A 25,741-nucleotide genomic window follows, 5' to 3' on the forward strand; every position below is an offset into this window, starting at 1 on the left:
TGGGGGCCCTGTAATCCAATAACTCCACTCCAACTTGCATGGATGGTTCCGGCCTGTAGTCGGGGAGGAGGGGCAGTACTCAAATCCTTGGTTACTCCAATATGGACACCGCAGGATTCTATGCTTTCTCCTATGTTATTTAACATGTATGAAGTCAGTAGGCGAGGTCATTCACTGATTTGGAGTAGATGCTATCAGTATGCTACCATCACTTAGTTGCACAGTGCCAGGCTGAGCCAGGAGTGTCACAGAAACCCATAATCATCATCATCTGCTGCTGCTGCTGCTGGAGACCCAAGTTCTCAACTGGAGCAGCGCTAGCGTTGCTGATGGTGATAAGGGAAGGATGGAGAGTAAAACGGGTACTTCCAAGATGGCATGAGAGAGGGTAAATGGGTAATGTGTGAGGTTGGAGGTTTGGAAGAGGGAATATAGCTTAAGTCATGGAAGTTTTGTGGTGAATGATGGACCTTTCACAGTTGTGAGGTTAGAGGACAGCGGAAAGTGCTTGGCCAGGAAGACCACCTGCTGTGCCGCTGGAGAAAGTTGCTCTGTTGGAAGGACAGCAGCCTGGGAGAGAGCGTGCTGGGGAGTAAGAGCAGTGAGGAGTGGGGCTCTGCTTGGAGCAAGGGGAGTAGTGGTGATGGCATGGTTGGGGTGGCAAGGTGTGGTGGTTGCCACTGTGGAGAGCGGCTGGCTGGAACCAAAGAGCAGCTGCAAGAGCAGAGTGGTTGTGTGTGGTGACCACCGTTCTCGGGGGGGGGGGCTTTGCAGGTACCCACCAGCAGGTAGCAGAGCACAGCTGCATTGGTAGTGACTGTAGAGCCAGAAGGGTGGTGAAGGGCTGGCGCCCAGCGATCAATTGTGCCTAGAAGCTGCTGAGCAGAGCCAGAGGGACAGTGCAACCATGGTGGATAGCAGGGCAGCCAAGTCAGCCGTTTTGGCCAAGGAGGGCCTGCAGCAATGACAGAACCGTGGAGCTGAGGTGAGTCTGGGAGAGTGGATTTACTGGAGCTAACAAATTGGGCTTGAGGTCACTTCGGAAGGAGTGGCCCTCACAGACAAGAACAGCCACAGTGGGGGGGGGGGGGTGGAACAAGCACCTTTAGAGGGTTGGTGGAAGCTGGGGGCATCAGGGGCAAAGGCTTGGATCTCTCTTTTACTTGGGCCAGCCAGAGCGGCCCCTAAAATGGTCTGCCAACAGTGAACTGAAGCATGGGGCACACAGGCACCTGGGAGATGGGGCTATGTTGTAGGGTCACAGGCACTCAGGAATGTTCTAGGTGGACCTCCAGTGACCCCTCTTTGAAGAGCTTTGATACTTCTCCACATTGTGCTCGCCTACCAACCATTCATTCAGCTACAGTGGTGCTGAAAAAATAACTTTATGGCCCATTTAGACATTCGCAGCATCCCTCGGTCACACGATCTCCGTTACAATACAGTCGGTACTCATTGTCCTGTGCCTGACTGGTGTTTTTTCTTCTCTCCTTGCAGAGTGGAGAGACCGGAGAGGAACGGATTGCAAGAAAGTAAGCTGTTTGCTCTTCTGCACATTGAAGGCAACACAATCAGGACCACTTCCCACTGCCAGCACATTGCTCTCGATGTGTAGAAGAGCAAACAGCTTACTCTCTTAAATCCCTGTCCAATCTCTCTGCTCTGTGGACTGCGGGGGAAAGGGTCAGGCAAAGGAGAGATTGCCTACAGAAACTGCTTGCCTTTTTTCTTCCCCCACACCCAGAGCAGATAGATTGGAGAGGAAGAGATTTCAAGAGAGTGCTGTAAGCTGTTTGCATAGCACGCCCGCAGATCCCAGCCCTGAGCTGCAATGCAATTGCACTGCTTTCAATACGTACAAGACAGTCAGCAGGCAGGTTAGGAGGCAAACAAAAGCTGAAGGTGTGAGACTGTAATGGCACCTGGGAATGACTTTGGGAGACGGAGGTGGGGGGAAGAGACGCTGCCTAGGGAACAATCAGGTAAGAGGGGGCATAGCCTGCAGCCACATAACAGGCAGAGAAAGAAACTCAGCAAGGATCCTCCCTACCTTATCAGGCAGGAGGTCTGTACTTTCAGACTCGCAAGGTTCTGTTAATGTAGCCTTATAATAAAGCAGAATTGGCTCATCTGGTCGTGTTTCCTGCCTGGTACCTGGGAAGGCTGACAGAAACTAAGTAGTCTTGTCTCTGTCCAGCCAGAAAGCAATCGCGGTCACATGATTTCCCACTTAGTGACCACTTTGCTTAGCAGCAGAGTTGCCAGTCCCCATCAAGGTTGTTAAAGTGAGGACAACCTGTATAGCAGCGAGGAGTGCCAAACCCCATGTCCGGCCTTTAGCGGACCCTCAAATGAGAGTTGGGGGCAGCATGGTTGGCTTGGTTGATAGGGAGAGTGCAGACTGGGAGGTGGGGGGGGGGAGATCATTCCTGGACCAGTGAGAAAGTCTCGGTGCGCTCCCTTCATCTTCATGTTGAGTCAGAGATGTTGGAGGAGGATAGAAGATGTGAATTAGGGTGGGTGTTTTGTGACAAAGGGTGAGGTTCATCAACCTGCCAACCTCCCAACCATAGAAAGATTGTCAGAAAAAGAGTGTTTGGTGAGCAGAACTATTAGAATATGGGGTGCACAATGTAGCTGTGGTATCCCATTGTTGTCAGGTCAACGGAGATGCAGTGGGGGTTACTGGGTGGGGGAAAGGAACTCCGCTTTGGGGGCAATCTCCTCCTCTGGCTCAGCAGCCCCATCCTGGAGACCTGGTCATTGGATCATCGGAGGGTCGCTGCTGAATGCCAGCCAGGTCTGCCCCACCATTGTTCAGAACCATTTGGCAGTGCAGAAACAGGCACATTCCCAAAACCTGGCTGAGTGCGGCAGCAATGTAGCCCTGTCAGAGATCTGCCCAGCCAGGCTCTGGGTTCCCGACTTCATTTCTACCCTTGCAGCACACCGCCCGGATCGGGACGAGTTACAGAAATCACAAACAAACAGGCACCCCACACCTCCAGATTCTTCCCAATCATCTTGCTGTTTCCTCATGCCAGCATTCAGATGGCAGGCTGCTCTTCTCTGCTCGCTGATCTAATTCTTTAGTGCTGAATTATGGCAAGAATCAGTCACTCCTCAACCTTTAAAGATACAGTAAAAGTGGTTTTGCAGAAAGCACAAAAAGACTTAAGCCTTTAATAGCTGAAGTAGAAAATTTTATTTGGAGACTTGTACCTATCTCCTCCAGAGAACATGGTATCACCATACCTGGGGGGGCAATGGTAAATTCCTCCTATGCTAGAAGGTGCATTCAACACCCCTCCCCGTACTAATCCCACAATTCTTCAGCTATGCAAAGAACAGACATTGCTCGCAACATTTTATCCTCCCAACACCAAGAAAGCACACAAGGATCCTTCCCTCCCACCCACCCCTATCTGTGCTTGGTCCCCCTTCCCCATCAATACTGGCAGCAAGAGTTTGTTTGTGGGAAAGGGTGACAACACGGTACCAAACCATCATCAGCAGGTGAGGCTTTGTTTCAAAGAAAACGGACCAAGAAGCATGCAGGAGTTCAGGCCATGAAACAACAGTGCATTTCCAGCGACGTTCCAACATCAGACCGATGCAATCAAGCATTCCAGGAGCCTCCCTTCAGAACTGAAGAAAAGCCCGTGGGGCTTGGAGGTGGCGGTTCCACCTGAAGACACAGACACTATTCACCCGATACTTCTGCCACTTGTGCAGAGACACACGTGCAAGAAAGGGACCGTAGACAAATGTGAACCGGGAACTGGGTGGGAGATCAAAGGATCTCTTCCAGTAACGTGCCACCTCCTGTGCGCTATTGCAGCAAGCAGCTCACACAGCTTTCCGGTGGTACTCTGGAGGTGCAACCTCGTAGTCACTTGCACTGAACAATGCAGAGGAATTCTTTGCTAAATACCTGCAGAGGAAGGAAAAGCCCCAGATGTGAATCTGAGAGAGACACCAAGGAGGTCCTCACATCTTCACAGCACCCCTACTCAGCATCTCACAATCCACCCAGCTCATACCTTGGTTACCTGCTGTCCCACATCATTGTCCCTCTGTATTCTTTTGAGGAACTGAGTCCAAGGCCCAAACTACTGGTAAGGGTCTCTCTGGGGCAGGGGAAAGGGCCAGAACATATAGCAACGGGGCCTGTTGCTGCAGGCATATCATTTCAAGCCCTTTTAGCACCCCAGTATGACTCTGCTGATGTTCAGTGGCAACATTCCACAGCAAAGCTGGCGGGGGGGGGTTGAAGAGGGGATATGCAAACAATTCACCTCCCACTCCTATTTCCACCCAAATATATTCTCAAAGGAAAACAAGCTAATAATGTGCTTTTACTCTTTCCAGTGATGCCATTTGTGGCTCGGGGGGGTGAACTGCAAACTTCAATTCAAAGAAAGCGGCTCATTTATCCCCCCTCACGCCCTGCTACCCCATCTGGCTTGCCTGGACAGGCACCAAATACTGCGTTAATTCCCCTTTTGCCCCCCAAAAGCAGGAATCAGGATGAGCAGGATCCCCGTTGTAAGCAAGATGTCAGCAGACTACCCCAGTTTGGCCTTGGCTGAGCTTGAAACTGTACCTGGAGGAGCCCTGGTCTCGCCTCCCTGAGGGAAAGACTCCACCCAACTCAGGGGGACCAAGATGGGTGCCACGCTTGCGTCCCACCCGAACTTATGCAGCACAAGCACCCACAGAACCATGGGTCTGGATACTTTCATGAGCTCAAACAGGCACCTCCTCCACGTTGGGGAGAGGAAGACTCCCAAGCACAGGATTTGATCTAGCTAACCTGAAGTCTATGGTAGGAGATAGGAAATATGGCAGCTGAGACTACGACTGAAGGAAAGCAGACTGCTGCGCTCCTGTCGGCCGGCCACTTCTGCAGACAGAAAGGTATCTAACCTGAAGGGTCTGATATAGTCCAGGTTGCTTTCCTACAAATCTGTCATGGCAAAATCAGTACCAGAGGCATAAGCAGCCGTCTCTTGCTGGGAGAGGGTATGACGTGGCTTAGGCAGGTAATGAGATGTGGCCTCAGCACCTTTGCCACAGGGGCGTTTTCTCCTGTCTCTTAGAGGCAGTGTTTACGAAATGCCTGAAACATACAGGGCAAGAGACAAAGTTCTTAGCACCTTTTCTTCATCTTTAGTTGGAAAGGCTAAAAGACAAAAGGAACGTTGGTTTGCAAAAGCAAGTGGGAAAAAAGGCCTTTTTTGTTTTGCTAAGTCAGTAGTAAAATGAAGAAGGGGGGGGTCCCGGCTAGGAGATGAGGGTAGGGCACGGGCAGCCGGTGGCAGCAGAGCTTTTCGACGGCTCCCGTCTTCCCTCCAGAGGGGCGGGTGTTCAAGGGACTTCAGCAGAACAGCTGCCAAGGGAGGGAGGGGCCCCTGAGGGCCAGAAAGAGCCAGCTGGGGTGCCCAGGGCTTCCAGGAAGGAGGCTGGGTCCAGATCAGTTACCTCCAAGAGTCTGGAAGGGGGTTGCGGATGCCAAACTTAAGCCCCTTCCTTTGATCTTTAGAGAAATCAGGGAGGACTGGCATAGTACCAGAAAATCAGATGATCTGAGAAGGGCAAATGCTACTCCTATAGTAAAGAGAGGGAAAAGAGTATTTGGGCAATAACAGGCCTGTCAGCTTGACATCTGGGCAACTGCATTACACAGTCAGTCTGGGAGCATTTAAAAGGGAATGCGCTGCAAAGCCCTTCACCTGGGTGGGGAAAACCAAGGCTGTGCACAAGGCAACCACAAAAGCAAATGCAACCCAGGCAGCATCTGCCGAAGCCCGGCCTCAGGATCAAGGGAAGCCTTCGCTCCTCTCCCCAATCAGACTTTTTGCAGCAAGAATCAACCCATGCTCTGGCTGCTGCTGAACTGAAAAAGGTGACCTTAATGTTGCGGAATGGTAAGGCACCCTGTCCTGACAGACTTCCTGTGGAATGGTATAAAAAATTCTGATCCATTTATTCCTAAACTTTACGATTTCTATAATTGAGTCTCCTAAAAATTGGGTCCAGTTTATATATTCACCTCCTACATTCAAAGTGAAAGTTAACAATATTTTAAACCACTTTTCTACTTTATAAAGGCACTAGGCACAGATGCCCACGCTTCTCTTTGACTTTTAGTATCTGTTTGTACCCCTACCATTAGACGAGATTGTAACATTCGTGGTTTGCATAGTTCTTTAGAATACTATTATACTACTAAATACCACTACTATTACTAAATAATACTAATGTATATGTTCATTCAGTCTGTACTTCATGACTCAATTCCAGCTTTGATGGATTGATAAATGTGTTTGGGAAAACAGCTGGATATTCGGGTAATTGAACCAAGTTGGAACTGAGGCCAATAGATAAAAATTGCTTCACTGAATCATTAATCAATTATTAATTTTGTATCTGAAATGGTATGTATTTAATTTTTGTTAATATACAAAAATATATTTTTATATATTAACTATCTTGGAGTTCTTCACTTTAAATATGAAGTTCTTCACTTTAAATATGAAATATATTTAAAAATATATTTTTATATATTAACTATCCTGGAGCTCTTCACTTTAAATATGAATAAAATATGTAAGATCTCTCTAGATCTTGACAGATAGCTGTCTTTAAAGACCATCCTTTCAGGCCAAAGTTAACACTCCTAAAATGAACACATTTCCATGACCTGGATAATGTCTTTTTATTGGATTTACAAAAGAGGCTTGTTAAAGCCTCGAAGAAATCTACACAATGGGACAAAGGAGGACTGAAGAGAGATCAAATCCTACAATATTTGAAGGAACTAAAGATTAAGACTGTTGGAAGTAAAAGGAAGGAATATAAAGTTGGCTTATTTGATCAAGGTTAAAGACATTTATTTGCAAAGTTCTGGCAACCCTTTACGGACTTTTTGCTGATACCGGGATTGAAAAATTGATGTCTTATGGATTTGCTTATAGGTAAGGAACGGGATATAGGAAGAAGAGAGACCTGTTTGTAACCTTATAGGAGGTGATGAGCTACCAAACTTGTTTATATTTGTGATGAAGACTCAAGGTCACTTCTTTACATATTTTTCTTTTTCTTTATTTCACTCTTTCATTTTTCTTTTATTTTTTTCTTTGCACTTTTTACTCTCTCTACTTTCCTTTCTCTGAGTTTAGTTTAAATTAGTTTTTATTACTGTAATTAAAATTTTCAATAAAAATTATGTATTACAAATGAACAGATTTCCTAAAACATTAAAAATGTGTGGAATTTGGATACATATTTTCAAAAATTTAATACCATGTTTCAAACAGTTGTTGAGGATCTTCAATTTGTGAGGATCTTCAATACTGAAGATCAAAATGGAGCTATCTATTAAAAAGGGGTGGGGTGGGGGAATTTGGTTTTCCAAATCTTGAATTGTATCATTTTGAACATCTATTGGTTAGTACCACATTTTGGACGATTTCCCATAATGGAAATTCTCCTTGTGGTCCTCTAGAACAATTTTTTCCCAATCTGTGCTCTATGGAGAACTTGATGGGTTCTGTGAGAAACAAAGGGCTAAAAACACAGCCAATTTTCTATCAATAGCACTTTTTAAAAATAATGGTTCCATAGCCTGAAAAATTTGGAAAGCCTCTGGTTTAGAATATTCAAACATTACAGCTTTTAGTCAATTGGACTACCTTGGGATAAAAATAGATTTCAAATAGTTCCTCTCATTATTACATCAACTTGAAAAGTGTGGTACATTATTTGTAGGAAATACCATTTTTTATTTTTTCTCATGCTAACTTAACACCATAGGGTAATCCAGATCTCAAAATAAAATTTAAAAAAATCCTCATATGGAAAATTTGGATGGAAACCAGTATTTATACCCTTAGCTTCAAGATTCTCCTCTACCCAGAAGGCCACCTTAGGGTTCAGCCCCAGAGGAAGTAGCCTTTAGAGGCGCAGCGCTAATACAAAGGCAAGGCTTGTTGCCAAGTACTTGGTCCAATTAGAGAAAGTCTGGGAGTTTGCAACAGTTATGGAGATCAAGGAACAGTTAATATACCCTTTGTCTCTGCTTCTTGGTAGAAAACCCAAAGAAGTGGCAGAGAAATGAGTAGTTTTTAGGGATGCAAACAGGTCTGAGGATCTAGATCCAAAGCGACTCTGAATATAGTTAGAAGTAAGATGAATCGTACACACAGTCTGTATTTGCTTTAAATGTTTTGCTTGCGATCCCAACAAGCAAAGAAATATGCCAATCCACCAAAACACCACCAATGAATTCCTGGGCTGGTCCTGATCCCTGTACTACTTGGTCTTTGGAATAAGCTATCTCTGCTACTAAATTCCATAGCTCTTTCATGAATCACCCTGTCCTAATGCAAGCATCCAGACATCATCATTTGACACCTGATGTGAAAGTAACTGGGAGATTCTGTTCATACGAAATCTAATTCTGAAATAGCAGAGCAGGTGTTAAGAGAGAGATTTTTAATTTGGCAAATATTTATGGGAAAAAGAGGAAGGACTTGTGCCTACCAGCATCCAAACTCTCTGTTGACTCTGCTCTAAGGAATGCAGGTAACTTCCCAAATAACAATAGAGCAGAAGTCATCCTGCTGTTCTAAAGGGTGTCTATTTGAAATCTGTGGACCATCACGACGACGTTTATATAAATATTCATTCCATTTGGGAACCCAAAGACAGAGATGAAGATAAAATCCCCAAATATTTTTCCTTAGGAAAAAGGATAGGAGACAAGGCCTCTCTAATAATGCCTAGTTGTGTCCAAGATCTGGAGGTCTGAGGTTGCTGGATTTTCTTCATCAGTTTTGAGAGGGAAAGCCCGAACAGGATCCCAATTGAAACAGTTTTCATATGCAAAGGTCTTCAGAAGACTCCTTCTGGGAATGGAGGAAGCCCCGAAGCCCTGCTCTAACTGTTCCAGTAAAAGTTGGAAGGCAAATCGAGGATGGGAAGTGGCCTGGGACTTTTCAAGAAATTTGGATCCGGACTACAGGTAGTCCTCACTTAACAACCATTCGTTTAGTGATAGTTCAGACTTACAATGGTGCTGAAAAATTCAACTTGCGATTGGTCCTCACACTTACGACCGTCACAGCATCCTGGCAGTCACGTGATCACAATTTCAGCACTTGCGATCATGTGACAGTGGGGGTGGTGCGATGGATTGTGACAGTCGTGAGAGTACAGGTTGTAAAGCACTTTTTCCAAGGCCGTCGTAACTTGGGACCGTTGTTAAGCAAATGGTCGTTAAGTGAGAACTACCTGTATATCTTCCCTACTTGAACAAGACCCCGCGGGCTCAACATCAGCCTCTGGCCTTCCCTAAGCAGAGGAATCTTTTTCCCCGAGGGAAGACCACCGGGACAGAGATCTGCAAAACAGGCGGAGGTGGAAACGAAGTATGCGCATTCTGAGAAAACTTTCGTAGGACAAATAGATCAGACAAAGACCAGCAGTCCGTTCCAGACCAAGAAGAAAGAAGAAGGTGGCAGGTCTCATGGCCCTGATTTCCAGGCCAGCAAACAGGACTAGCTAGCTGCCTCCTTCATGAAGACCAACACACGACATGACATTTCTTTCCAGCAGGTCCAGCTTTCTCCTGCAAGGGTGTTTCCGTTTTCATGAAGACAGAAAACAATCCCTTCTCCCCGTCGGAGAGGGATTGTGTCACCTGTTCTTTAGACATATCAGTCCCCACCGTAAGCAGCAGCAGAATCCTAAGGAAGGTCTCCAGCCGTAGGAGAAAACTGCAGGGACTAGTCCAGACAGTTGCCAAGAGTCAACACTGACTGGGAAAAAAAACCTCACCCCACAATACCCAGATCACAACACACCGTAAAAGGATGTTGTGGAGGAGCTAGGGACCAAGGGAACTATGGGGTGGACGCCCCTCCCTGCCTGTCTCCTCTCACTAAAAAGGAAAGGGAGGCCGCAGAAGAGGTTTTCTACATTAATGGCCGTCCCGCAAGGCAAGACTATCCATTACCAACACAGGCCGGGTCTCACGTACTGAGAGATCACCCAGTCCTAATACCCTGCTGGTGTGGCACACTACACCCGGATCTGGGTGATGTCTTTGCTACGTGATGCCTCGTGCAAACATCGCACAGATTTTCACAAGGACCAACATACATCACTTTGCTTGACAGGACAAAGGTAATCTTTATACGTACTTTAGGAAGTCATGCAAATAGTTCAACAGCAAGGCCAAACTCTTCTCGTCAAGAGGCGTGTAAGCAAGCATTGCTCCAATCCTGACTGTTCCAAATACAAATTAAAAGAAAAAGATACATCAAGGGAAACATGTTTGAGGACACTCAGGAGCAACGATTCTAACCCTGACACTTCACCTGAGCTTGAGCTGAGGTACTTCAGTACCCTGAAGTGCTACTGAGGAGGAGACCTAGGATGAGGGAGTGCTCGCTGAACAGGGGCTCCTGCCCCTGCAAAAAGCCTGGCCTGCTTTGTCTAACAGGCAGAAGTTCAAGCCAGAGGGGCAGGGGTGTGGTATCGAGGGAGCAAGCCCCCCCTTCCGTTCACTACCCAATTCCCGTTCGTGCCACTGTCGCAGATCAGCCTCCCAACTCCATCTCCATCAACTTTCTCAGCTTTATCTAAGCTGAGGGGAGATGAGGTAGGAACGTTTCTGCCAGAAGGGAATCTTGTGCTGCTAGAAACACAGCCCTTAACATCTCAGCCTTCCAGACTAACCACACAGGCCCACGGCACTGTCTGTCTATATTCTACCCATTTATTTTCTGAGGGTAAGAAAAAAGGATGGAAGAAATGATGGGAAAGCACAGAGGAGTGACTAGCAGATGCCAGAACCTCTTAGCTGGTTGCACAAGGAGCCTCCCTCTGCCAGAAGCCCTCTGTGGTTTGGACACGCTGCTTCCCACCTTAGAGGAATCAAGAAACCTTACAGTCACCTTGATCAGGAAATAACCCCTCAGGATTACTTGATATCGCACTTTTCAAGGATAACAACTCTCAATTTTGCTACCACAATCCTTAAGTTGGCCTAACAGAGTGATTCCTTAAACTTGGACAGCTTTAAGAGAGGCCTAAAACTCATGCAAATAGGAAGGAGTAAGATCTCTACAGAGGCAATGGCACATGTGAAAAAATGTACTGGCCAGAGAAGGGTTTCTCTGTAAAGATCTTTCAGCTTTTTGGCACATAAATTGTAATCCATACCGAACAACCGGAGGAGATGCGGTGCTCCGTAGACCTGGGACATTGGTGCATCGGGATGATCCGCTAAGATTTCTGCATACTGTGGCCGCTCAAATTTATACAACAGTTGGGTCCCCAGCATGACGTTGAAGTATTCTTTGATGCCTGCCACAACTTCATTAACAGCATATTCTCTGAGGCAGAGCCAGAACAACAAAAATATTGTAAGAGACCATGAACGAGAGCACTTTCCTGATCCCCAACAGGTGTGTGCCCAAAGGATATGCCCAGTGACTTGATGGCAGACATGGCACTGCTGCAAATCACAGGAGGGCAATGCCAAGATTAGCAGCCATTTCTATGGATGTCAGCCACAGAGTGGGGAATGACGGCATTTTGCTTCAGGGCATTTGGTTTTCTGGAAGAGTGGAAGAGCTTCGGACAGATGCAGGGAGAGAGCATCTTTGGCTCTCATCAGAGGCACTGGGGGGACACGGAAGGGACATATCACTCAAGAGAGAGGAAGTCCATTCCTTCAGTTTCCCCAACCTCAGTGCAGTTAAGCATCACAGTTGGCATGCGGCAAAAATACAAAAAACATTTGTATTCGGAAGGAAGAGAGAGACCCAAAGGATATTACAGGGCTGTGGGCACATACGGACTGCTGGCCAAACTGGTCCCAGGGAGGTCTTGCATTCAGCAGCCTCCTGCAGGTGGATGTAGCCTGCCCTGCCCTGCCCTGGATGGATTCCCTACAAAGGAAGAGCCCTCGGGTCTGCCAGAGTTAAGCAGCCCTGTAGCTGCCACAGCTCTTCCTGTGAACAGATTCAAGAGAACGAGGCAGTCCTCGGAGTGAGCCGCACACCGGATCAATGACCTGGGCTGCCCTTGCCGCCCTGCATTTAGCAGGGAGGGGGGCTGAAAATGGATCAGAAGGTGGCTTACTGTGTAAGCAAAGTATTCCACCCTAGTCTAATCTAAGCTAGATCCAAGACTTTAATAGGAGGCTGCTTAAAACCACACAACTAAGCATCTGGAGAGGCAGCATATTCCTGCTTCCCCAAAGCAAGAAGAGAGCTTCTGTCCACCCAGCCTCCTTTCCAAGTGTTGGGCCAGGAAGCTGAGCTTGTCATCAGCAGGAGGTGCCTGCCCTGCCCTTCGATGCAAGCCAACTGCTCCAGTCCCTGTTCCTCACTTGTTATCCGTGTTTCCTCGGGACTTCTTGTAACTTGCATAGTCCTCTAAGATGGAGTCAACATTCTTCTTGGCAGGAAGGTAGAAGAGCTAGGAAAAAAGCCAGAGACCATCAGAGGCTGATAAAAAAAGCCCTTCTATCAGCCCAGAAGGCCAACCATCTTGCGTGCCTTTGCGATCAGGGACTTCAGGACATTTAAAATATTAATGGCCTATTATCAAGCCGAAACACTACCACAAACAACTTGAAAGAGCCAGCTGATCAAAGGCACAATTTCAAACTCACCTGCTTTTGGCGGGTAATCAAATCCCAGTCATCTACCAGCCATGGTTTCAGTTCTTCTGGTATTTTTACCTTTACTTCAACTCTGTTCATAAAAGTTTCTTCCTGAAGAAACAGAAATGCAAACTTTAAGTGCTGGGATACTAAATTTGAATTGAGTACAACCCTGAGAATAAGCCTCCCCAAATTAAGCAGCCAAGCAGGAAGGGCCACGTGCTACCTTGGACCTAGAGGGGCAACCAGGGCGTCGGTCGATGCACAAGGGTTAGCTACAAGATCCAAATGTCCGTCTTTTAAGGAAGTACAAGAACTGTCCCTGCTAAAGACACCGAGGAACCTATACGGAGAACCCACCAGAGAAAGTAACCGATAGAATGAAGAATCAAGCCATGCGTTTCTTGGTGTGATCTGAGGGTGCAAAATTTGCCACGCATCCTTTCTGGCATCTAATTCAGAGGACCACGGCTTAGAGAAGAAAATGGTAACGCGGCTCTCAGCAAGGGGACCCTGGCTGACCCCCTGAAACCTTCTCTGGGCTCCCCAACAGAGGAGCAGAGCCAAATCCTAGGGAGGATCACGTGCGGCTGGGCGTGGCTGCATCCCGGGAAAGTGGACCCAAGCGTCCCAAGACCTACGCTTTCAACGGTAGGGTCTACACGGGCCCTTTTCTTCCTGGGAGGCTGAGGGTTTTCACTAGAACTGCTTCCTTCGCCAACTCCTGGAGCTAAACACACAAGCAGAAGAATTAAGGCGGTATTTTAGGCTAAGCATTTTCAAAAGCTGCGCTCTCCTCATGCCCCTTTAGAGCAGAAACAAATGCTGTAGACATAAAGGATTGTCCTGCCCATCACATGACCCTTTCAAAAACAATTACCCAAAAAACCTCCATACAAAACGTTTTTTCCTCCATTATTCACTACTGTTAAGAGCAACTACAAAAGCATTTTTTAAAAGATGCAAGGTTTGGACCAATTGAGACTGGAAACTTTTTGACTCAATCAAAATTGAGCAATACTCTCACCTTCCTCTCGTTTATATATAAAACAATGCCTCTGCCAAAATTACGATCAAACAGAATGCCTTCAAGTTCAACCTTTTCTCCGAAACTATTACTTTTAACTGAAGAAATAAATATATTTAAAGTTGATCTGTTTGCTCATTAAATCTGAACTAAGATTTGAGAGCTACCAACTTTTTTAACCCAGTGTATCTTTTCCCCTGGAAAAGGTGAGGGTGGCGACGATCAACAGGAAGCTCTGGTGTGGGCTGGTTCACGAAGTCACGAAGAGTCGGAAGCAACTGAACAAATAAACAACAAATCTTTTCCCCACCTCCAGATATACTGGGTTAAAACTGTAATTTCCAGCCAGCACTGCCACAAGCTGAAAATGAACAATTCTAGAGGTAGTCCTCAACCTACAACCATTCGGCCAGCAACGGTTCCAAGTTATGACGGCACTGAATGGTTATGACCGGTCCTCAGAGTTCTGGCCATCCCAGCACCCCCGCAGTCATGTGACTGCAATCTGTGTGCCTGCCAACCAGTTTGCATTTACAACCGGTTGCAGTGCCCCACAATCACAATTGCCATTTGCAACCTTCCCTGCTGACTTCCCCAGAAAGTTAATGGGGAAGCCGGCAGGGAAGGTTGCAAGTCGCTGGGGTAAGTCCCTCCCGCCCGCGCACCCACCCCCCAGCTCCTCTGTACTTGTGCCACACTGACCACTTGCATACCCTCCCTGACCCACACCCTCTCCAACTGGCATGCCTCTTGCGCACCACCTCACACCCTCCCTGACCCACACTGCACCCCTCACGCACCCTGACCTGCACCACACACTTGTGCACCCCCCCAGCCGCACGCCTCTCATGCACCCCGACCCATCTGCACCCCCACACGCTCCCTGACCTGCGCCACACCCTCACACCCTCCCCTGCCCACACCTCTCGCGCACCTTCCCTGACCCTCGCTCCCTTACCTGCCGGCCGGGGACTCGCATCTTCCTGCTGGTTCCCCCTCTGACTTGGTTGGGGGAAGCCGGCAGGGAGTTGCCTTGCTTAACGCCCACGGGATTTGGTTAATGATGGCAACCTGGACTGCAGGGATTGCCATTGCTAAGCAATGTGGTTGCACTTTAAGGCTGCATCACTTAGCGATGGAAATTCCAGTCCCAATTGCCGTTGTAAGTGAGGACTACCTGTACTGCTAGAAGGCAAGACAGAGAACAGGATTGGTATTTCTCAGGAGGGTACAAGGCCTCTTGCCATGGGAAAACTGTATTTTTATTTATATATATTTATATTATTTATATTTATATATAAATATATATATATTTCCCCTTCATGGATCACTGCCTTGTCGTGGTGAAGGGACTTGCGTAACTCAATGAAGCCACAAGCTATGCCGTGTAGGGCCACCCAAGACAGACAGGTCACAGCAGAGAGTTCTGACAAAACGTAGTCCACGGGAAAAGGAAATGGCAACCCACTCCAGTACCCTTGCCAAGAAAACCCCACAGACAGCATCAAAAGGCTAAGAGACATGACGCCAGAAGATGAGCTCCTCGGGTTGGAAAGTGTCCAATGTGCTACTGGGGAAGAGTGGAGGGCAATTACGAGTAGCTCCAGAAAGAGTGAAGTGGCTGGGCCAAAGCCGAAAGGGTGCTCAGTTGTGGACGTGTCTGGAAGTGAAAAGAAAGTCCAATGCTGTAAAGAACAATGTTGCATAGGAACCTGGAATGTAAGATCTATGAATCAAGTAAGCTGGTCAAACATGAGATGGCAAGATTGAACATCGACATCTTGGGAATCAGCGAACTACAATGGACGGGAATGGGCGAATTTAATTCAGGTGACCGCTGTATCTACTACTGCGGGCAAGAATCCCTTAGAAGAAGTAGAGTAGATCTCATGTCAATAAAAGAGTGGGAAAAGCAGTACTGGGGTACAACCTCAGAAACAACAGAATGATCTCAGTTCGAATCCAAGGCAAATCATTCAACATCACAGTAATCCAAGTCTATGCCCCAACCACTTATGCCAAAGAAGCTGAAGTTGACCGGTTCTATGAAGACCTACAACAACTTCTAGAACTAGCACCAAAAAAAGATGTCCTTTTCATCATAGGAGATTAAAATGCTAAAGTAGGAAGTCAGGAAATAACCGGAATAACAGGCAAGTTTGGCCTTGGAGTACAAAATGAAGCAGGGCAAAGGCTAATACAGTTTTGTCAAGAGAACACGCTGGTCACAGCAAGCACTCTTTTCCAACAACACAAGAGACAACTCTACGCATGGACATCACCAGATGGTCAATACTGAAATCAGACTGATTATGTACTTTGCAGCCAAAGATGGAGAGGCTCTATACACTCAGTAAAAACACGACCTGGAGCTGACCGTGGCTCAGATCATGAGCTTCTTACTGCAAAATTTAGGCTTAAATTGAAGAACGTAGGGAAAACCACTAGACCATTCAGGTATGACCTAAATCATATCCCCTATGAATATACAGTGGAGGTGATGAATAGATTTAAGGGACTAGATCTGGTAGACAGAGTGCCTGAAGAACTATGGACGGAGGTTCATAACATTGTACGGGAGGCAGCAACTAAAGCCATCCCAAAGAAAAAGAAATGCAAGAAAGCAAAGTGGCTGTCTGATGAGGCTTGACAAATAGCTGAGGAAAGAAGGAAAGCGAAAAGCAAGGGAGAAAGGGAGAAAGGGAAAGATATAACCAACTGAATGCAGATTTCCAGAGAATAGCAAGGAGAGATAAGAAGGCCTTCTTAAATGAACAATACAAAGAAATTGAGGAAAACAATAGAATGGGGAAGACTAGAGATCTCTTCAAGAAAACCGGAGATATCAAGGGAATGTTTTATGCAAGATGGGCACGATAAAGGACAAAAAAGGCAGGGACCTAACAGAAGCAGAAGAGATTAAGAAGAGGTGGCAAGAATACACAGAAGAACCATACAAGAAAGATCTTAATGTCCCTGATAACCACGATGGTGTGGTCACTGACCTTGAGCCAGACATCCTAGAGAGTGAAGTCAAGTGGGCCTTAGGAAGCATTACTAATAACAAAGCTAGCAGAGATGACAGTATTCCAGCTGAGCTGTTTAAAATCCTAAAAAATGATGCTGTTAAAGTGCTGCACTCAATATGCCAACAAATTTGAAAAACTGAGCAGTGGCCACAGGATTGGAAAAGGTCAGTTTACATCCCAATTCCAAAGAAGGGCAATGCCAAAGAAGTTCAAACTACCGTACAATTGTGCTCATTTCAGATGCTAGCAAGGTTATGCTCAAAATCCTACAAGCCAGGCTTCAGCAGTATGAGAACTGAGAACTACCAGAAATACAAGCTGGGTTTCAAAGAGGCAGAGGAACGAGAGATCAAATTGCCAACGTTCACTGGATCATGGAGAAAGCAAGAGAGTTCCAGAAAAACATCTACTTCTGCTTCATTGACTACGCTAAAGCCTTTGATTGTGTGGATCACAACAAACTGTGGCAAATTCTTAAAGAGATGGGAGTACCGGGCCACCTTACCTGTCTCCTGAGAAACCTGTATGCAGGTCAGGAAGCAACAGTTAGAACCTGACATGGAACTACTGATTAGTTCAAAATTGGGAAAGGAGTACGACAAGGCTGTATTTTGTCACCCTGCTTATTTAACTTATATGCAGAGTACATCATGAGAAACAGCGGGCTGGATGAATCACAAGCCAGAATTAAGATTGCTGGGAGAAATATCAACAACCTCAGATATGCGGACGATAGCACCCTAATGGCAGAAAGTGAAGAGGAACCCTCTTGATGAGGGTGAAAGAGGAGAATGCAAAAGCTGGCTTGAAACTCAACATTAAAAAAACTAAGATCATGGCATTTGGTCCCATCACTTCCTGGCAAATAGAAGGGGAAGAAATGGAAGCAGTGAGAGATTTTATTTTCTTGGGCTCCAAGATCAGCGCAGATGGTGACTGCAGCCATGAAATTACAAAGTGCCTGCTCCCTGGGAGGAAAGCTATGGCAAACCTAGACAGCATATTAAAAAGCAAAGACATCACATTGCTGACAAAGGTCCGTATAATCAAAGCTATGGTTTTCCCAGTAGTGATGTACGGCTGTGAGAGTTGGACCATAAGGAAGGCTGAGCACCGAAGAATTGATGCTTTTGAACTGTGGTGCTGGAGAAGACTCTTGAGAGTCCCTTGGACTTCAAGGTCAAATCAGTCCATCCTACAGGAAATCAACCCTGACTGTTCATTGGAAGGACAGACGCTGAAGCTCAAATACTTTGGCCACCTAATGCGAAAAGAGGACTCACTGGAAAAGACCCTGATGCTGGGAAAGACTGAAGGCAAAAGGAGAAGGGGACGGCAGAGGATGAGATGGTTAGATAGCATCACCGATGCAATGAACATGAATTTGAGTAAACTCTGGGAGACAATGGAGGACAGGATGGCCTGGCGTGCTGTGGTCCATGGGGTCACGAAGGGTTGGACACAACAACAACAAAAAATATATGTATTTGCCACAGTTCCCCCCTTTCACGTTGCCAAGAAGAGTGTGCTGCTCTAAGTATGGCTTCCACCCAATGTTCTAAAGAAGCTTGCCTTCCCATTTGTTATCTGGGAGAAAAAACCAGATTGATTCCTGAAGACATCTTTTCCCCTCCTCCAAATACACTGGGTTAAAGCTATAATTTTGCACCAGTTGAAAACGAACCATGGTTCATAACATGGCTATCCCACAATTCTTTGCTGGGTCTAGCACAGAAATGCAAAAAGTGCACCCCAGGAGCCACTTCCCACTATTGTGTGGCCTCAGAGGGCCCCCTCCGCCAAGTGAGGAGGATCAAAAATTGTAATTATCTGTGGGGAGAGTTTGAGGAGCCTAAGGGGCAAACAGAATGCCTTAAACCTTAAAACATGATCCCACTTGAGCTAGTGGCCTTGCAGATTCACTGAGAGAGCGGGTGTGGAGAAGACAGTTAAAAGTGTTGAACTGGTACTGGGAAGAGGCCGACTCCACCCTCAGCTACGGAAGTTCAGAGGGTGACTTTGGTCCAATTGCTCTCTGCTCAACCTATTTACTTCACAGGACTGGGGTTTAAGGGGAAAAAATGGGGGAGGGACTATTACATATGCCACCTTGAGCTCCTACAGAAAAGGAGGAAAAGATATTAATCTAACAAACAAATATTCTCTGTGCAGCAAACATGCATAATGTCATTATCTGAGATTGAAATTTGGAAGTTTAACGTGGGAGTCATTATGATGGGCAAGTCGCTAAGTTATTTCCACCTTTTTCAAAATCCCTTTTCTATGCCTTAGGATGTTGATTAAAATATTCAAAAGCCTTATAAAACAATTCTTACTTTTCTGTTTGTTCTTTTTGGTCTTCCTGCCAAAGAGAAAAAGATACCTGTTACTGCACGTGCAAACAGTTCCATTGAGTTTACTTTTTTTGTTTTCCCACAACTCTTCAGTCAATTAGCATCAATCAGTTCAACTAACTTTAGAACATCATGCTGGACCCATCACTTTCCAAAGCTGCTGAAGCCCACATTTTAAAAAATACCATCAAAGTAGAATAAATTTTGCACAATCAATGTTTGAAGATGAATTCCTAGCATTGCTGGAACAAAAAATACAAGATTTAACCAACTAAATTATCTCCAGAGATAGTGCATTTTCCTCATTATTTGTCAGGCCTTCACCTGAAGTCACAGAATCAAAACAAGTATTACTAGCAACTTAAAGGTAATCTGTGGTAGCAGCCTTTCATCCTATCCCAGCCTAATAGTTCTTTCACCATTTTATGAAAACTTTGAATCACATTACCAGCAAAGATCACGCCTGAGGCACGAACAGGGCCACAACTGCGGGGGGCAAGCAGGGCATGTGCCCCGGGCACCGTGCTGGGGGGGGCTGCCAAAATGAGCTCGGGGGGACACCAAAACGAGTGTGGAATTCAAGTTTGCCCCGGGTGACACAGACCCTAGTTGCGGCCCTGGGCACGAAAGCCAGCTGGGTGACCTTGGGCCAGTCATTCTCTCTCAGCACAACTCACCTCACAGGGTGGTTGTTGTGGGGAAAATAGGAGGAGGGAGTATTCGGTATGTTCCCCGCCTTGAGTTATTTGTAAAAATAATAAAAGGTGGGATAAAAATTAAAATAAAAAATAATAATAAAAAGATTAGAAACTCCTAAGGATCTTAAATATGGTTTGATCAGGTAATTATTTTGCATAGCAGAAACTGAACTTGTTGATTATGCCAGCTGATGCTTGATGCTTTCCCCAACTTCATCAATACGCTGTACCAGCCCCACGAGTAGAATGCTTGGACTTTCACTCATTTTGGGTGCGCAATTTGCTACTCCATCATCTATAGCAACATCTGGATATTGCTTCAATCAAATTTGCACATCTAGAACTAATTGAAAAAATCTATCAGTTTAAAAGGGGACAATCCGCTGATTACCTCAGGGAAAAAGACTCACGAAGAACACTTTTGAGTCAATGTAAGTTCTGAATTCCAGCAGTGTCTTCTGTACTAGGTAACTCAAGGAATGATATGTCATTACTCTTTAATATGTTCATCATATTGCAGAGAAAGAGAAAATTTAAACTAAATTCCACAGAAAATCTAAAGAAGCAAGGAAATCTGGATTTCAGGATGCAGATCCTGGTGTGACAATCCATCCTTAACTCACCGCGTCGATATTGCAGGGGTCTCCAAACTGCAAACTGTATGCGCTCCATCTCGTCTGAAAAATCTAGGCACAATGGGGGTTGAGTTAAGGAGAGAGTGTCAAACCCAACACACGGAACCTTTAAGAGAATGCAGTTCAGCTTGAAAAAATGGCACCACCTAGAGAAGTTAACAAGCTCCTGGACAGATAGCAAGCCTACAGACTACTATTGCCAGTCCCCAGAAATGTTTAGTATTATTTTGCTTAGAAGGGTATCCAATTAAGATAAGTGACTCTCTGAATTAAGTGTGTTTTATCCATCTACAGATGCAACCCAAGGGGATTTTAAGCTTACAAAAACTGGACTTTTTTCAAAGGAGGTCAGATCAGGAACTGCTGCTGAGAAGGTTTCCAAGGGACAAACAATTCCCTTTGAAATCAATACCAGTACCGTAACTGCAACTCCTGCTTACCATCTGCTCATAAATAGGGTTACACAAAAAGACAAGATCTGCACTCAAGAAACTGTGTAGCATTCTAGAAGGAACAATAGGGAATTCTGGTCATAACATCCCACCTCTTGAAAAACAGCTTAAGTTACCTCCTCCTAAAAATTAGAACCTCAGTGTTCTAAAAGGAAATATCCAGATGAGGCCCATCTAGCATGCTCAGTTGGAAAGGGCCCCCAGTATTCATGTCTAGCGATTCTCTGTCCTCAGCTAATCTGAAGAATAGATCCAGATTTAAAAAGTCACTTGCATCTAAAGAAAGGCTTATGTTGAGAAAAGTCCTACCCACAGCGCAATTGCCTAAGCCTCTAAAAGTTGTTGGGATTGAAGCCCCAAATGACCGCAGGTTGTAACTCAATGCAAAATTAATGTGGCTTATAATGCTGTTATGAAATCCTTCCGCTTAAAATCTACATATTTATTCTGAGTTTTATGGATCCAATCACAACAAAACTGTAACAGTGAAGAGGATTGGAAGAAGTCCATTTATGTTCGACTAACAGCTATTTAAAGAGCAAAGGTTTCAGAACAGATGGATAAGAGCTACATTTTCTAAAGCAACATTTCACATACATGGTGCCATTTTAAGATTTGGATATGTGATCGTTAGGATCTTCTAGATGAAAGGGTTTGAAAAAAAAAACATTAAAAAATGCTTTCTTACACTTCAACATTTTTCTGCTGGAGTCCCGACGTTTTCTTGCCTGGAGCAGCACCTCTCATCTTTCCTTCTGCATACTGTTCCCTTTAAAAGGAAGGCAGAGAAGTTTTAATTAGACACATATGTACATCTCCCTAAATGTTCAGCAGTATACTGGGGAAAAGGAGTGCAGCATCTCCCAAAGAATGCTCTGGCCTCTCCTGCTGCTGCTTTGAGGGGAGTTTGTACGTCTTTGGAGGACCCGGGCTGTCCTTGGCCCTGTGCAGCATGCAGGAGAGATCATTCGAAGAACAAGGCCGAAAGGGCACCAAAACTACAAGGTGCACAATCACAACCGTCATTGGGTTTCAGCTTAAATGAAGTAAACTCCGTTAAAACGACTGCTCCCGTAAATGTAAGACTCTTCCCCTTCTTTTGCCTAAAAACAGGGTAGGGGTTACGGGCTTGGTAGGAATCGGGAAAGCCATCCTAACCTCTAATTAAAGGACTTAAACCCCCTCCCAACCTAACTTTCCTCCCCAGGGAGCATCTACTGTAGCTCAAAATAGCCCTTGGTCTTGAGCCAAGGGTCTGCCTGCAAAGGAGGCAGCAGTCAATACCCACCCCCCGGGGAACGCCAAACCAACCCCTCCAGCCTAGGCGATCCTGAGCCAGCACACAGGGAAGACCTGGATGCAGAAAGACTTTAACAAGCACCTAAGAAATATCACAGTTGTTACCATTTGAATACTGGGCCCACGGGAGCCGCTACAGAGAAGGTTCGGTGATCACATTACAAATGGCAAGATTATCCAGGTATCTTAGTAATTGCACATAAAGGAAGTGAACCCCAAGCTGTTGAGGATCTCCCACTAAGCCCTCAAACCTGTCTCAGGTGCTGATTGCTAGCCAGCAGAATTGCTGGATGCAGTCGACCAACTTTTACCAATCTCTTACGCTGAAAGGTTTCATTGGATAATACTCACTGATTGGCCTTCTGAAGTTCTTTCTGCTTCTGCAGATTGGTGTCGACGTATTTGAGTACCCTGCTTTCTGGAACCCACTCATCCCAGCTGAAAGAAAACAGAACAGCTTTTGGACCACACAGCAAGGAGGCTGTGACTTCATAAAACAGGCAGGGACCTCTGCCTTTATTTCTGGCAGCCCCGAACAGAGCAACAGCTAAGTATGCAGTGGATAGATTAACCCAACACAACTAAATCAGAAAATGAATTAACTCATTTTTCAGATATGTACATCCCTGTGAATTCATATTCTACTCTTCATCAAGGAAAGTTAAGTTATAGCACAATTATTTTGGATTGGACAAACCACTTCTAGAATAGTTCTGGGCCCCATACTTTCAGGAGTGGGGGACATTAACAAACTGAGCCCGTCCAGAGGAGAGCAATCAGGGTGACAAAGGGCCCGGAAAGAAGAACTTAGGAGGAACAGTTGAAGGTGTTGGGCATGTTTTATCTTGGAGAAGACTACAAGGAAACAGGATGTCTGCCTGAATGGCTGTTGCACAGAAGAGGGGCCAGAACTGGTCAGAGTTGGTCCACACGGGAGAAGAAACAGTGGGCCTGAATTACAAGGAGGCAGACTGCAGTTCCTCATCAGGAAGACTTCTCACACAATAGACCGGTTGGCCTGGGGAGGGGTGGACTCTCCTAGGCCAGAGAGCCATCAGTCAGGGATGCTAGAGTGCCGGATTCCTACCCTGGGCAGAGTTGACTAGATGATCTTCCGGGTTCCTCCAACTTTACATGCTATGATTCCAACATAAAAACTACAGATAATGAAACTGACAACGGGAAAAGAATACATGCCAGGCAGAAACAAGAAAAGAACCGGAAACGCCAAGGCAAGTCCAAACCTTTGGATCCGGAGGCCAAAAGGAACTGCTGGATTAGCGCGCCTCCGGTGGGGGGGCTGCCAACAAGGGGCCCGGGGCCGCTCTCGGGGGTCCCGGCCTGGCTGCGCCCCTCGGAGGCCTGGAGGCGCTGGCAGCGCCGGGTACTCACTTCTTATTCCAGCCGCTGTAGTGGATGAAGTACTTCACCTGCTTGTCCTTGATGGCCACCTTCACGCACTACAAGGAGGAGAGGCGTTTACTGAGAAACCGGCCTCAGGGGGAAGGCTCGGCTCCCGGGAGGCCCTCGGCCTTCTTCGGCGCCCGGGGCGAGCCTGCAACCCGGGATCGCCCGGTGGTCTCCCATCCGAGGTCGGCCACCGGCCGCCCCTGCGGGGAAGGGCCGCCACGTACCTTGGCTTCATACAGGAGAGGCCCGTGGAAGCACAGCACCCGCTCACCTGCGCGGAAACGGGCGTTAGTGGCGGCGGCGGGCCCGCGCGGGGAGCCGAGCCAGGCCGGGCTGGGCCGGCGCGGGAACAGCGGAGCGGAGGGAGGCTGGCTGGGAGGCTGGCCGGCTCGCCCGCCCCCCGCTCCGCGGCAAAGGGAGCCCCCCGCCGCCCCCCGCCGGGCCGCGGCGCCGCTCACCCTCTTGGAATTTAGGCTTCGGGTCCTGCTTGGGCGCCATTTAGGAGCGACGCAGCCTCCCCCTCCCGCCGCCGCCGCCGCCGCATTATGGCAGGAGGGGAGGCGGCGCGCCTGCGCGAGGAGCCCCGCCCACGGCCCCGGGGCATGCCGGGCGCGGTAGTCCGCCCGCCCGCCCGCCCAGCCCGGCGGGGAAGCGGCGGCCAGAGCGGGTGGGGGCTGCGTTGGTCTTGCCCCCGAAGGCGGTCCCCTCGCTGCGGCAGAGGCGCCGGCCGGAGGAGCTGGCCGTGCTCCCGGCGGGGGTTTCGCCGGCTGCGCTTCTTCCCGGGAGCCTCGCCTTCCCTGACGCCTTCCGCCGCCGGCTTGTCCCGGGGAGCCCCGGCGAGGTCCGCGCGGGACGCCGCTCACCCACCTTCGACCCGCGGCTGGAGCGGCGCCCGAGCTCTCGGCCGGCCCCTCTTGCGCGGCAGATGCGAGCGGGCCCTTCAGCTTCCGGTGCGGCGGCGCTTTCCCGGCTTGCCTTTCCTCCGCCTCCAGCGCGGAGGCGGCCGCGGAGGCCCTCCGGGCAGCCAAACCGCCGCGGGCCGGGCCGGGCCTGCGCGGACCCGCCCTGCGACCTCGTCGGAGCGTGATTTCGTTCGGATTCCGTTCTGCCTCGGTTGGATTCGGGCCCTTTCCTCCCGGCAGCGCCCCAGGCACGAGGGGTGGTACCCGCGCCCCAGCGCTGCGTGAGAACCCCCTGCTGGTATTCGGGAGGCTCAGGCGGCGGGGTGGTCTGGGCCCGAGGAAAATCGCTCTCTTCAGCTGGGCCTTCTGGGCTCGGGTGGGCGAGCTGAGCTGCCCATCGTGTGAAGTTACGGTTTCCTTTCATTCCAGAGGCATCCGAAGTGTAGCGAGGCGCTTAACCTCCCCTCTGAGTGACAAAATGTGTATCCCACAGAGGACCTTTTCAGGGCCACAGATGACTATCTCAGTAAATATTGAGGGCTTGTCCGCATGTAAGGAAGAACTGATGTGGGACTTATGCCAAAAATATTATTGCAATGTCTTATGTTTACAGGAGACCCATAGAGACAGTCACCAGAATAGAGCTAAAGTACAGGGCATGTGGCTAGTAGCTGAAAGGCCCCACTGACAATACGGCAGTGCAGTCTTTGTGAAGCCTGATATCCAGGTCTGGTCTACAACAATATCAGATAATATAGAAGTAATAACTGTAGACCTGAGTAACTGCATGGGAACTTCAGTGTATAAACCGCTGCTAATTGAGATCAAGGGCGACAAATTTAACACATTTAATAGGGATAATAGAAATTTTGTCACTGGAGACTTTAATAGCCACAGCAGCATCTGGGGGTATCCTGAGGATGACAGGAATGGGGAGGCTGTGATACAGTGGGCGGATTCGAACAACCTGGCTCTCTTACACAACAACAAACTACCAGCTTCATTTAACAGTGGAAGGTGGCGCAGGGGATATAACCCAGACTTGATATTTGTGAGCGATCATATAATCCAACGATGTGTTAAAGCAGTCTGCCCACCTATCCCAAATACCCAGCATCAGCTAATTACGTGCTGTGGTTCGACCTTACGGTATCCCCTTTAGACATAGGTATAAATTTTAAAAAGCCGACTGGCCTAAATTTCAGACATTACTGGACAGTGCTGTTACTCAATGCCTAAACCAAGCACCTATG

The 25,741-nt window shown here is 47.4% G+C and overlaps 1 protein-coding gene across 2 annotated transcripts; it reads right to left on the reverse strand.

The window, feature by feature from the left end:
- Positions 1 to 3,181: 3,181 nt before the first annotated feature.
- Positions 3,182 to 24,162, reverse strand: MORF4L1 (mortality factor 4 like 1). 2 transcript variants are annotated; one of them, XM_063313949.1, is made up of 13 exons: positions 24,045 to 24,162; positions 23,811 to 23,857; positions 23,569 to 23,636; positions 22,528 to 22,614; positions 21,566 to 21,646; positions 20,414 to 20,476; positions 19,075 to 19,100; positions 13,324 to 13,412; positions 12,692 to 12,793; positions 12,407 to 12,495; positions 11,233 to 11,405; positions 10,209 to 10,293; positions 3,182 to 3,934 (listed from the first exon to the last, which is right to left on the reverse strand). In XM_063313949.1, the coding sequence occupies exons 1-13, from the start codon at positions 24,082 to 24,084 to the stop codon at positions 3,850 to 3,852; spliced, it is 1,035 nt and encodes a 344-aa protein (XP_063170019.1). In that variant the 5' UTR covers positions 24,085 to 24,162; the 3' UTR covers positions 3,182 to 3,849. The 2 variants fall into 2 exon arrangements, with proteins under 2 accessions (XP_063170019.1, XP_063170018.1); XM_063313948.1 differs by lacking the exon at positions 23,811 to 23,857 and having other exon boundaries at positions 24,045 to 24,146.
- Between the last annotated feature and the right edge of the window lie 1,579 nt (positions 24,163 to 25,741).

Source organism: Candoia aspera, chromosome 13 (genome assembly GCF_035149785.1).
Source record: "Candoia aspera isolate rCanAsp1 chromosome 13, rCanAsp1.hap2, whole genome shotgun sequence".
Classification (NCBI taxonomy): Eukaryota; Metazoa; Chordata; class Lepidosauria; order Squamata; family Boidae; genus Candoia; species Candoia aspera.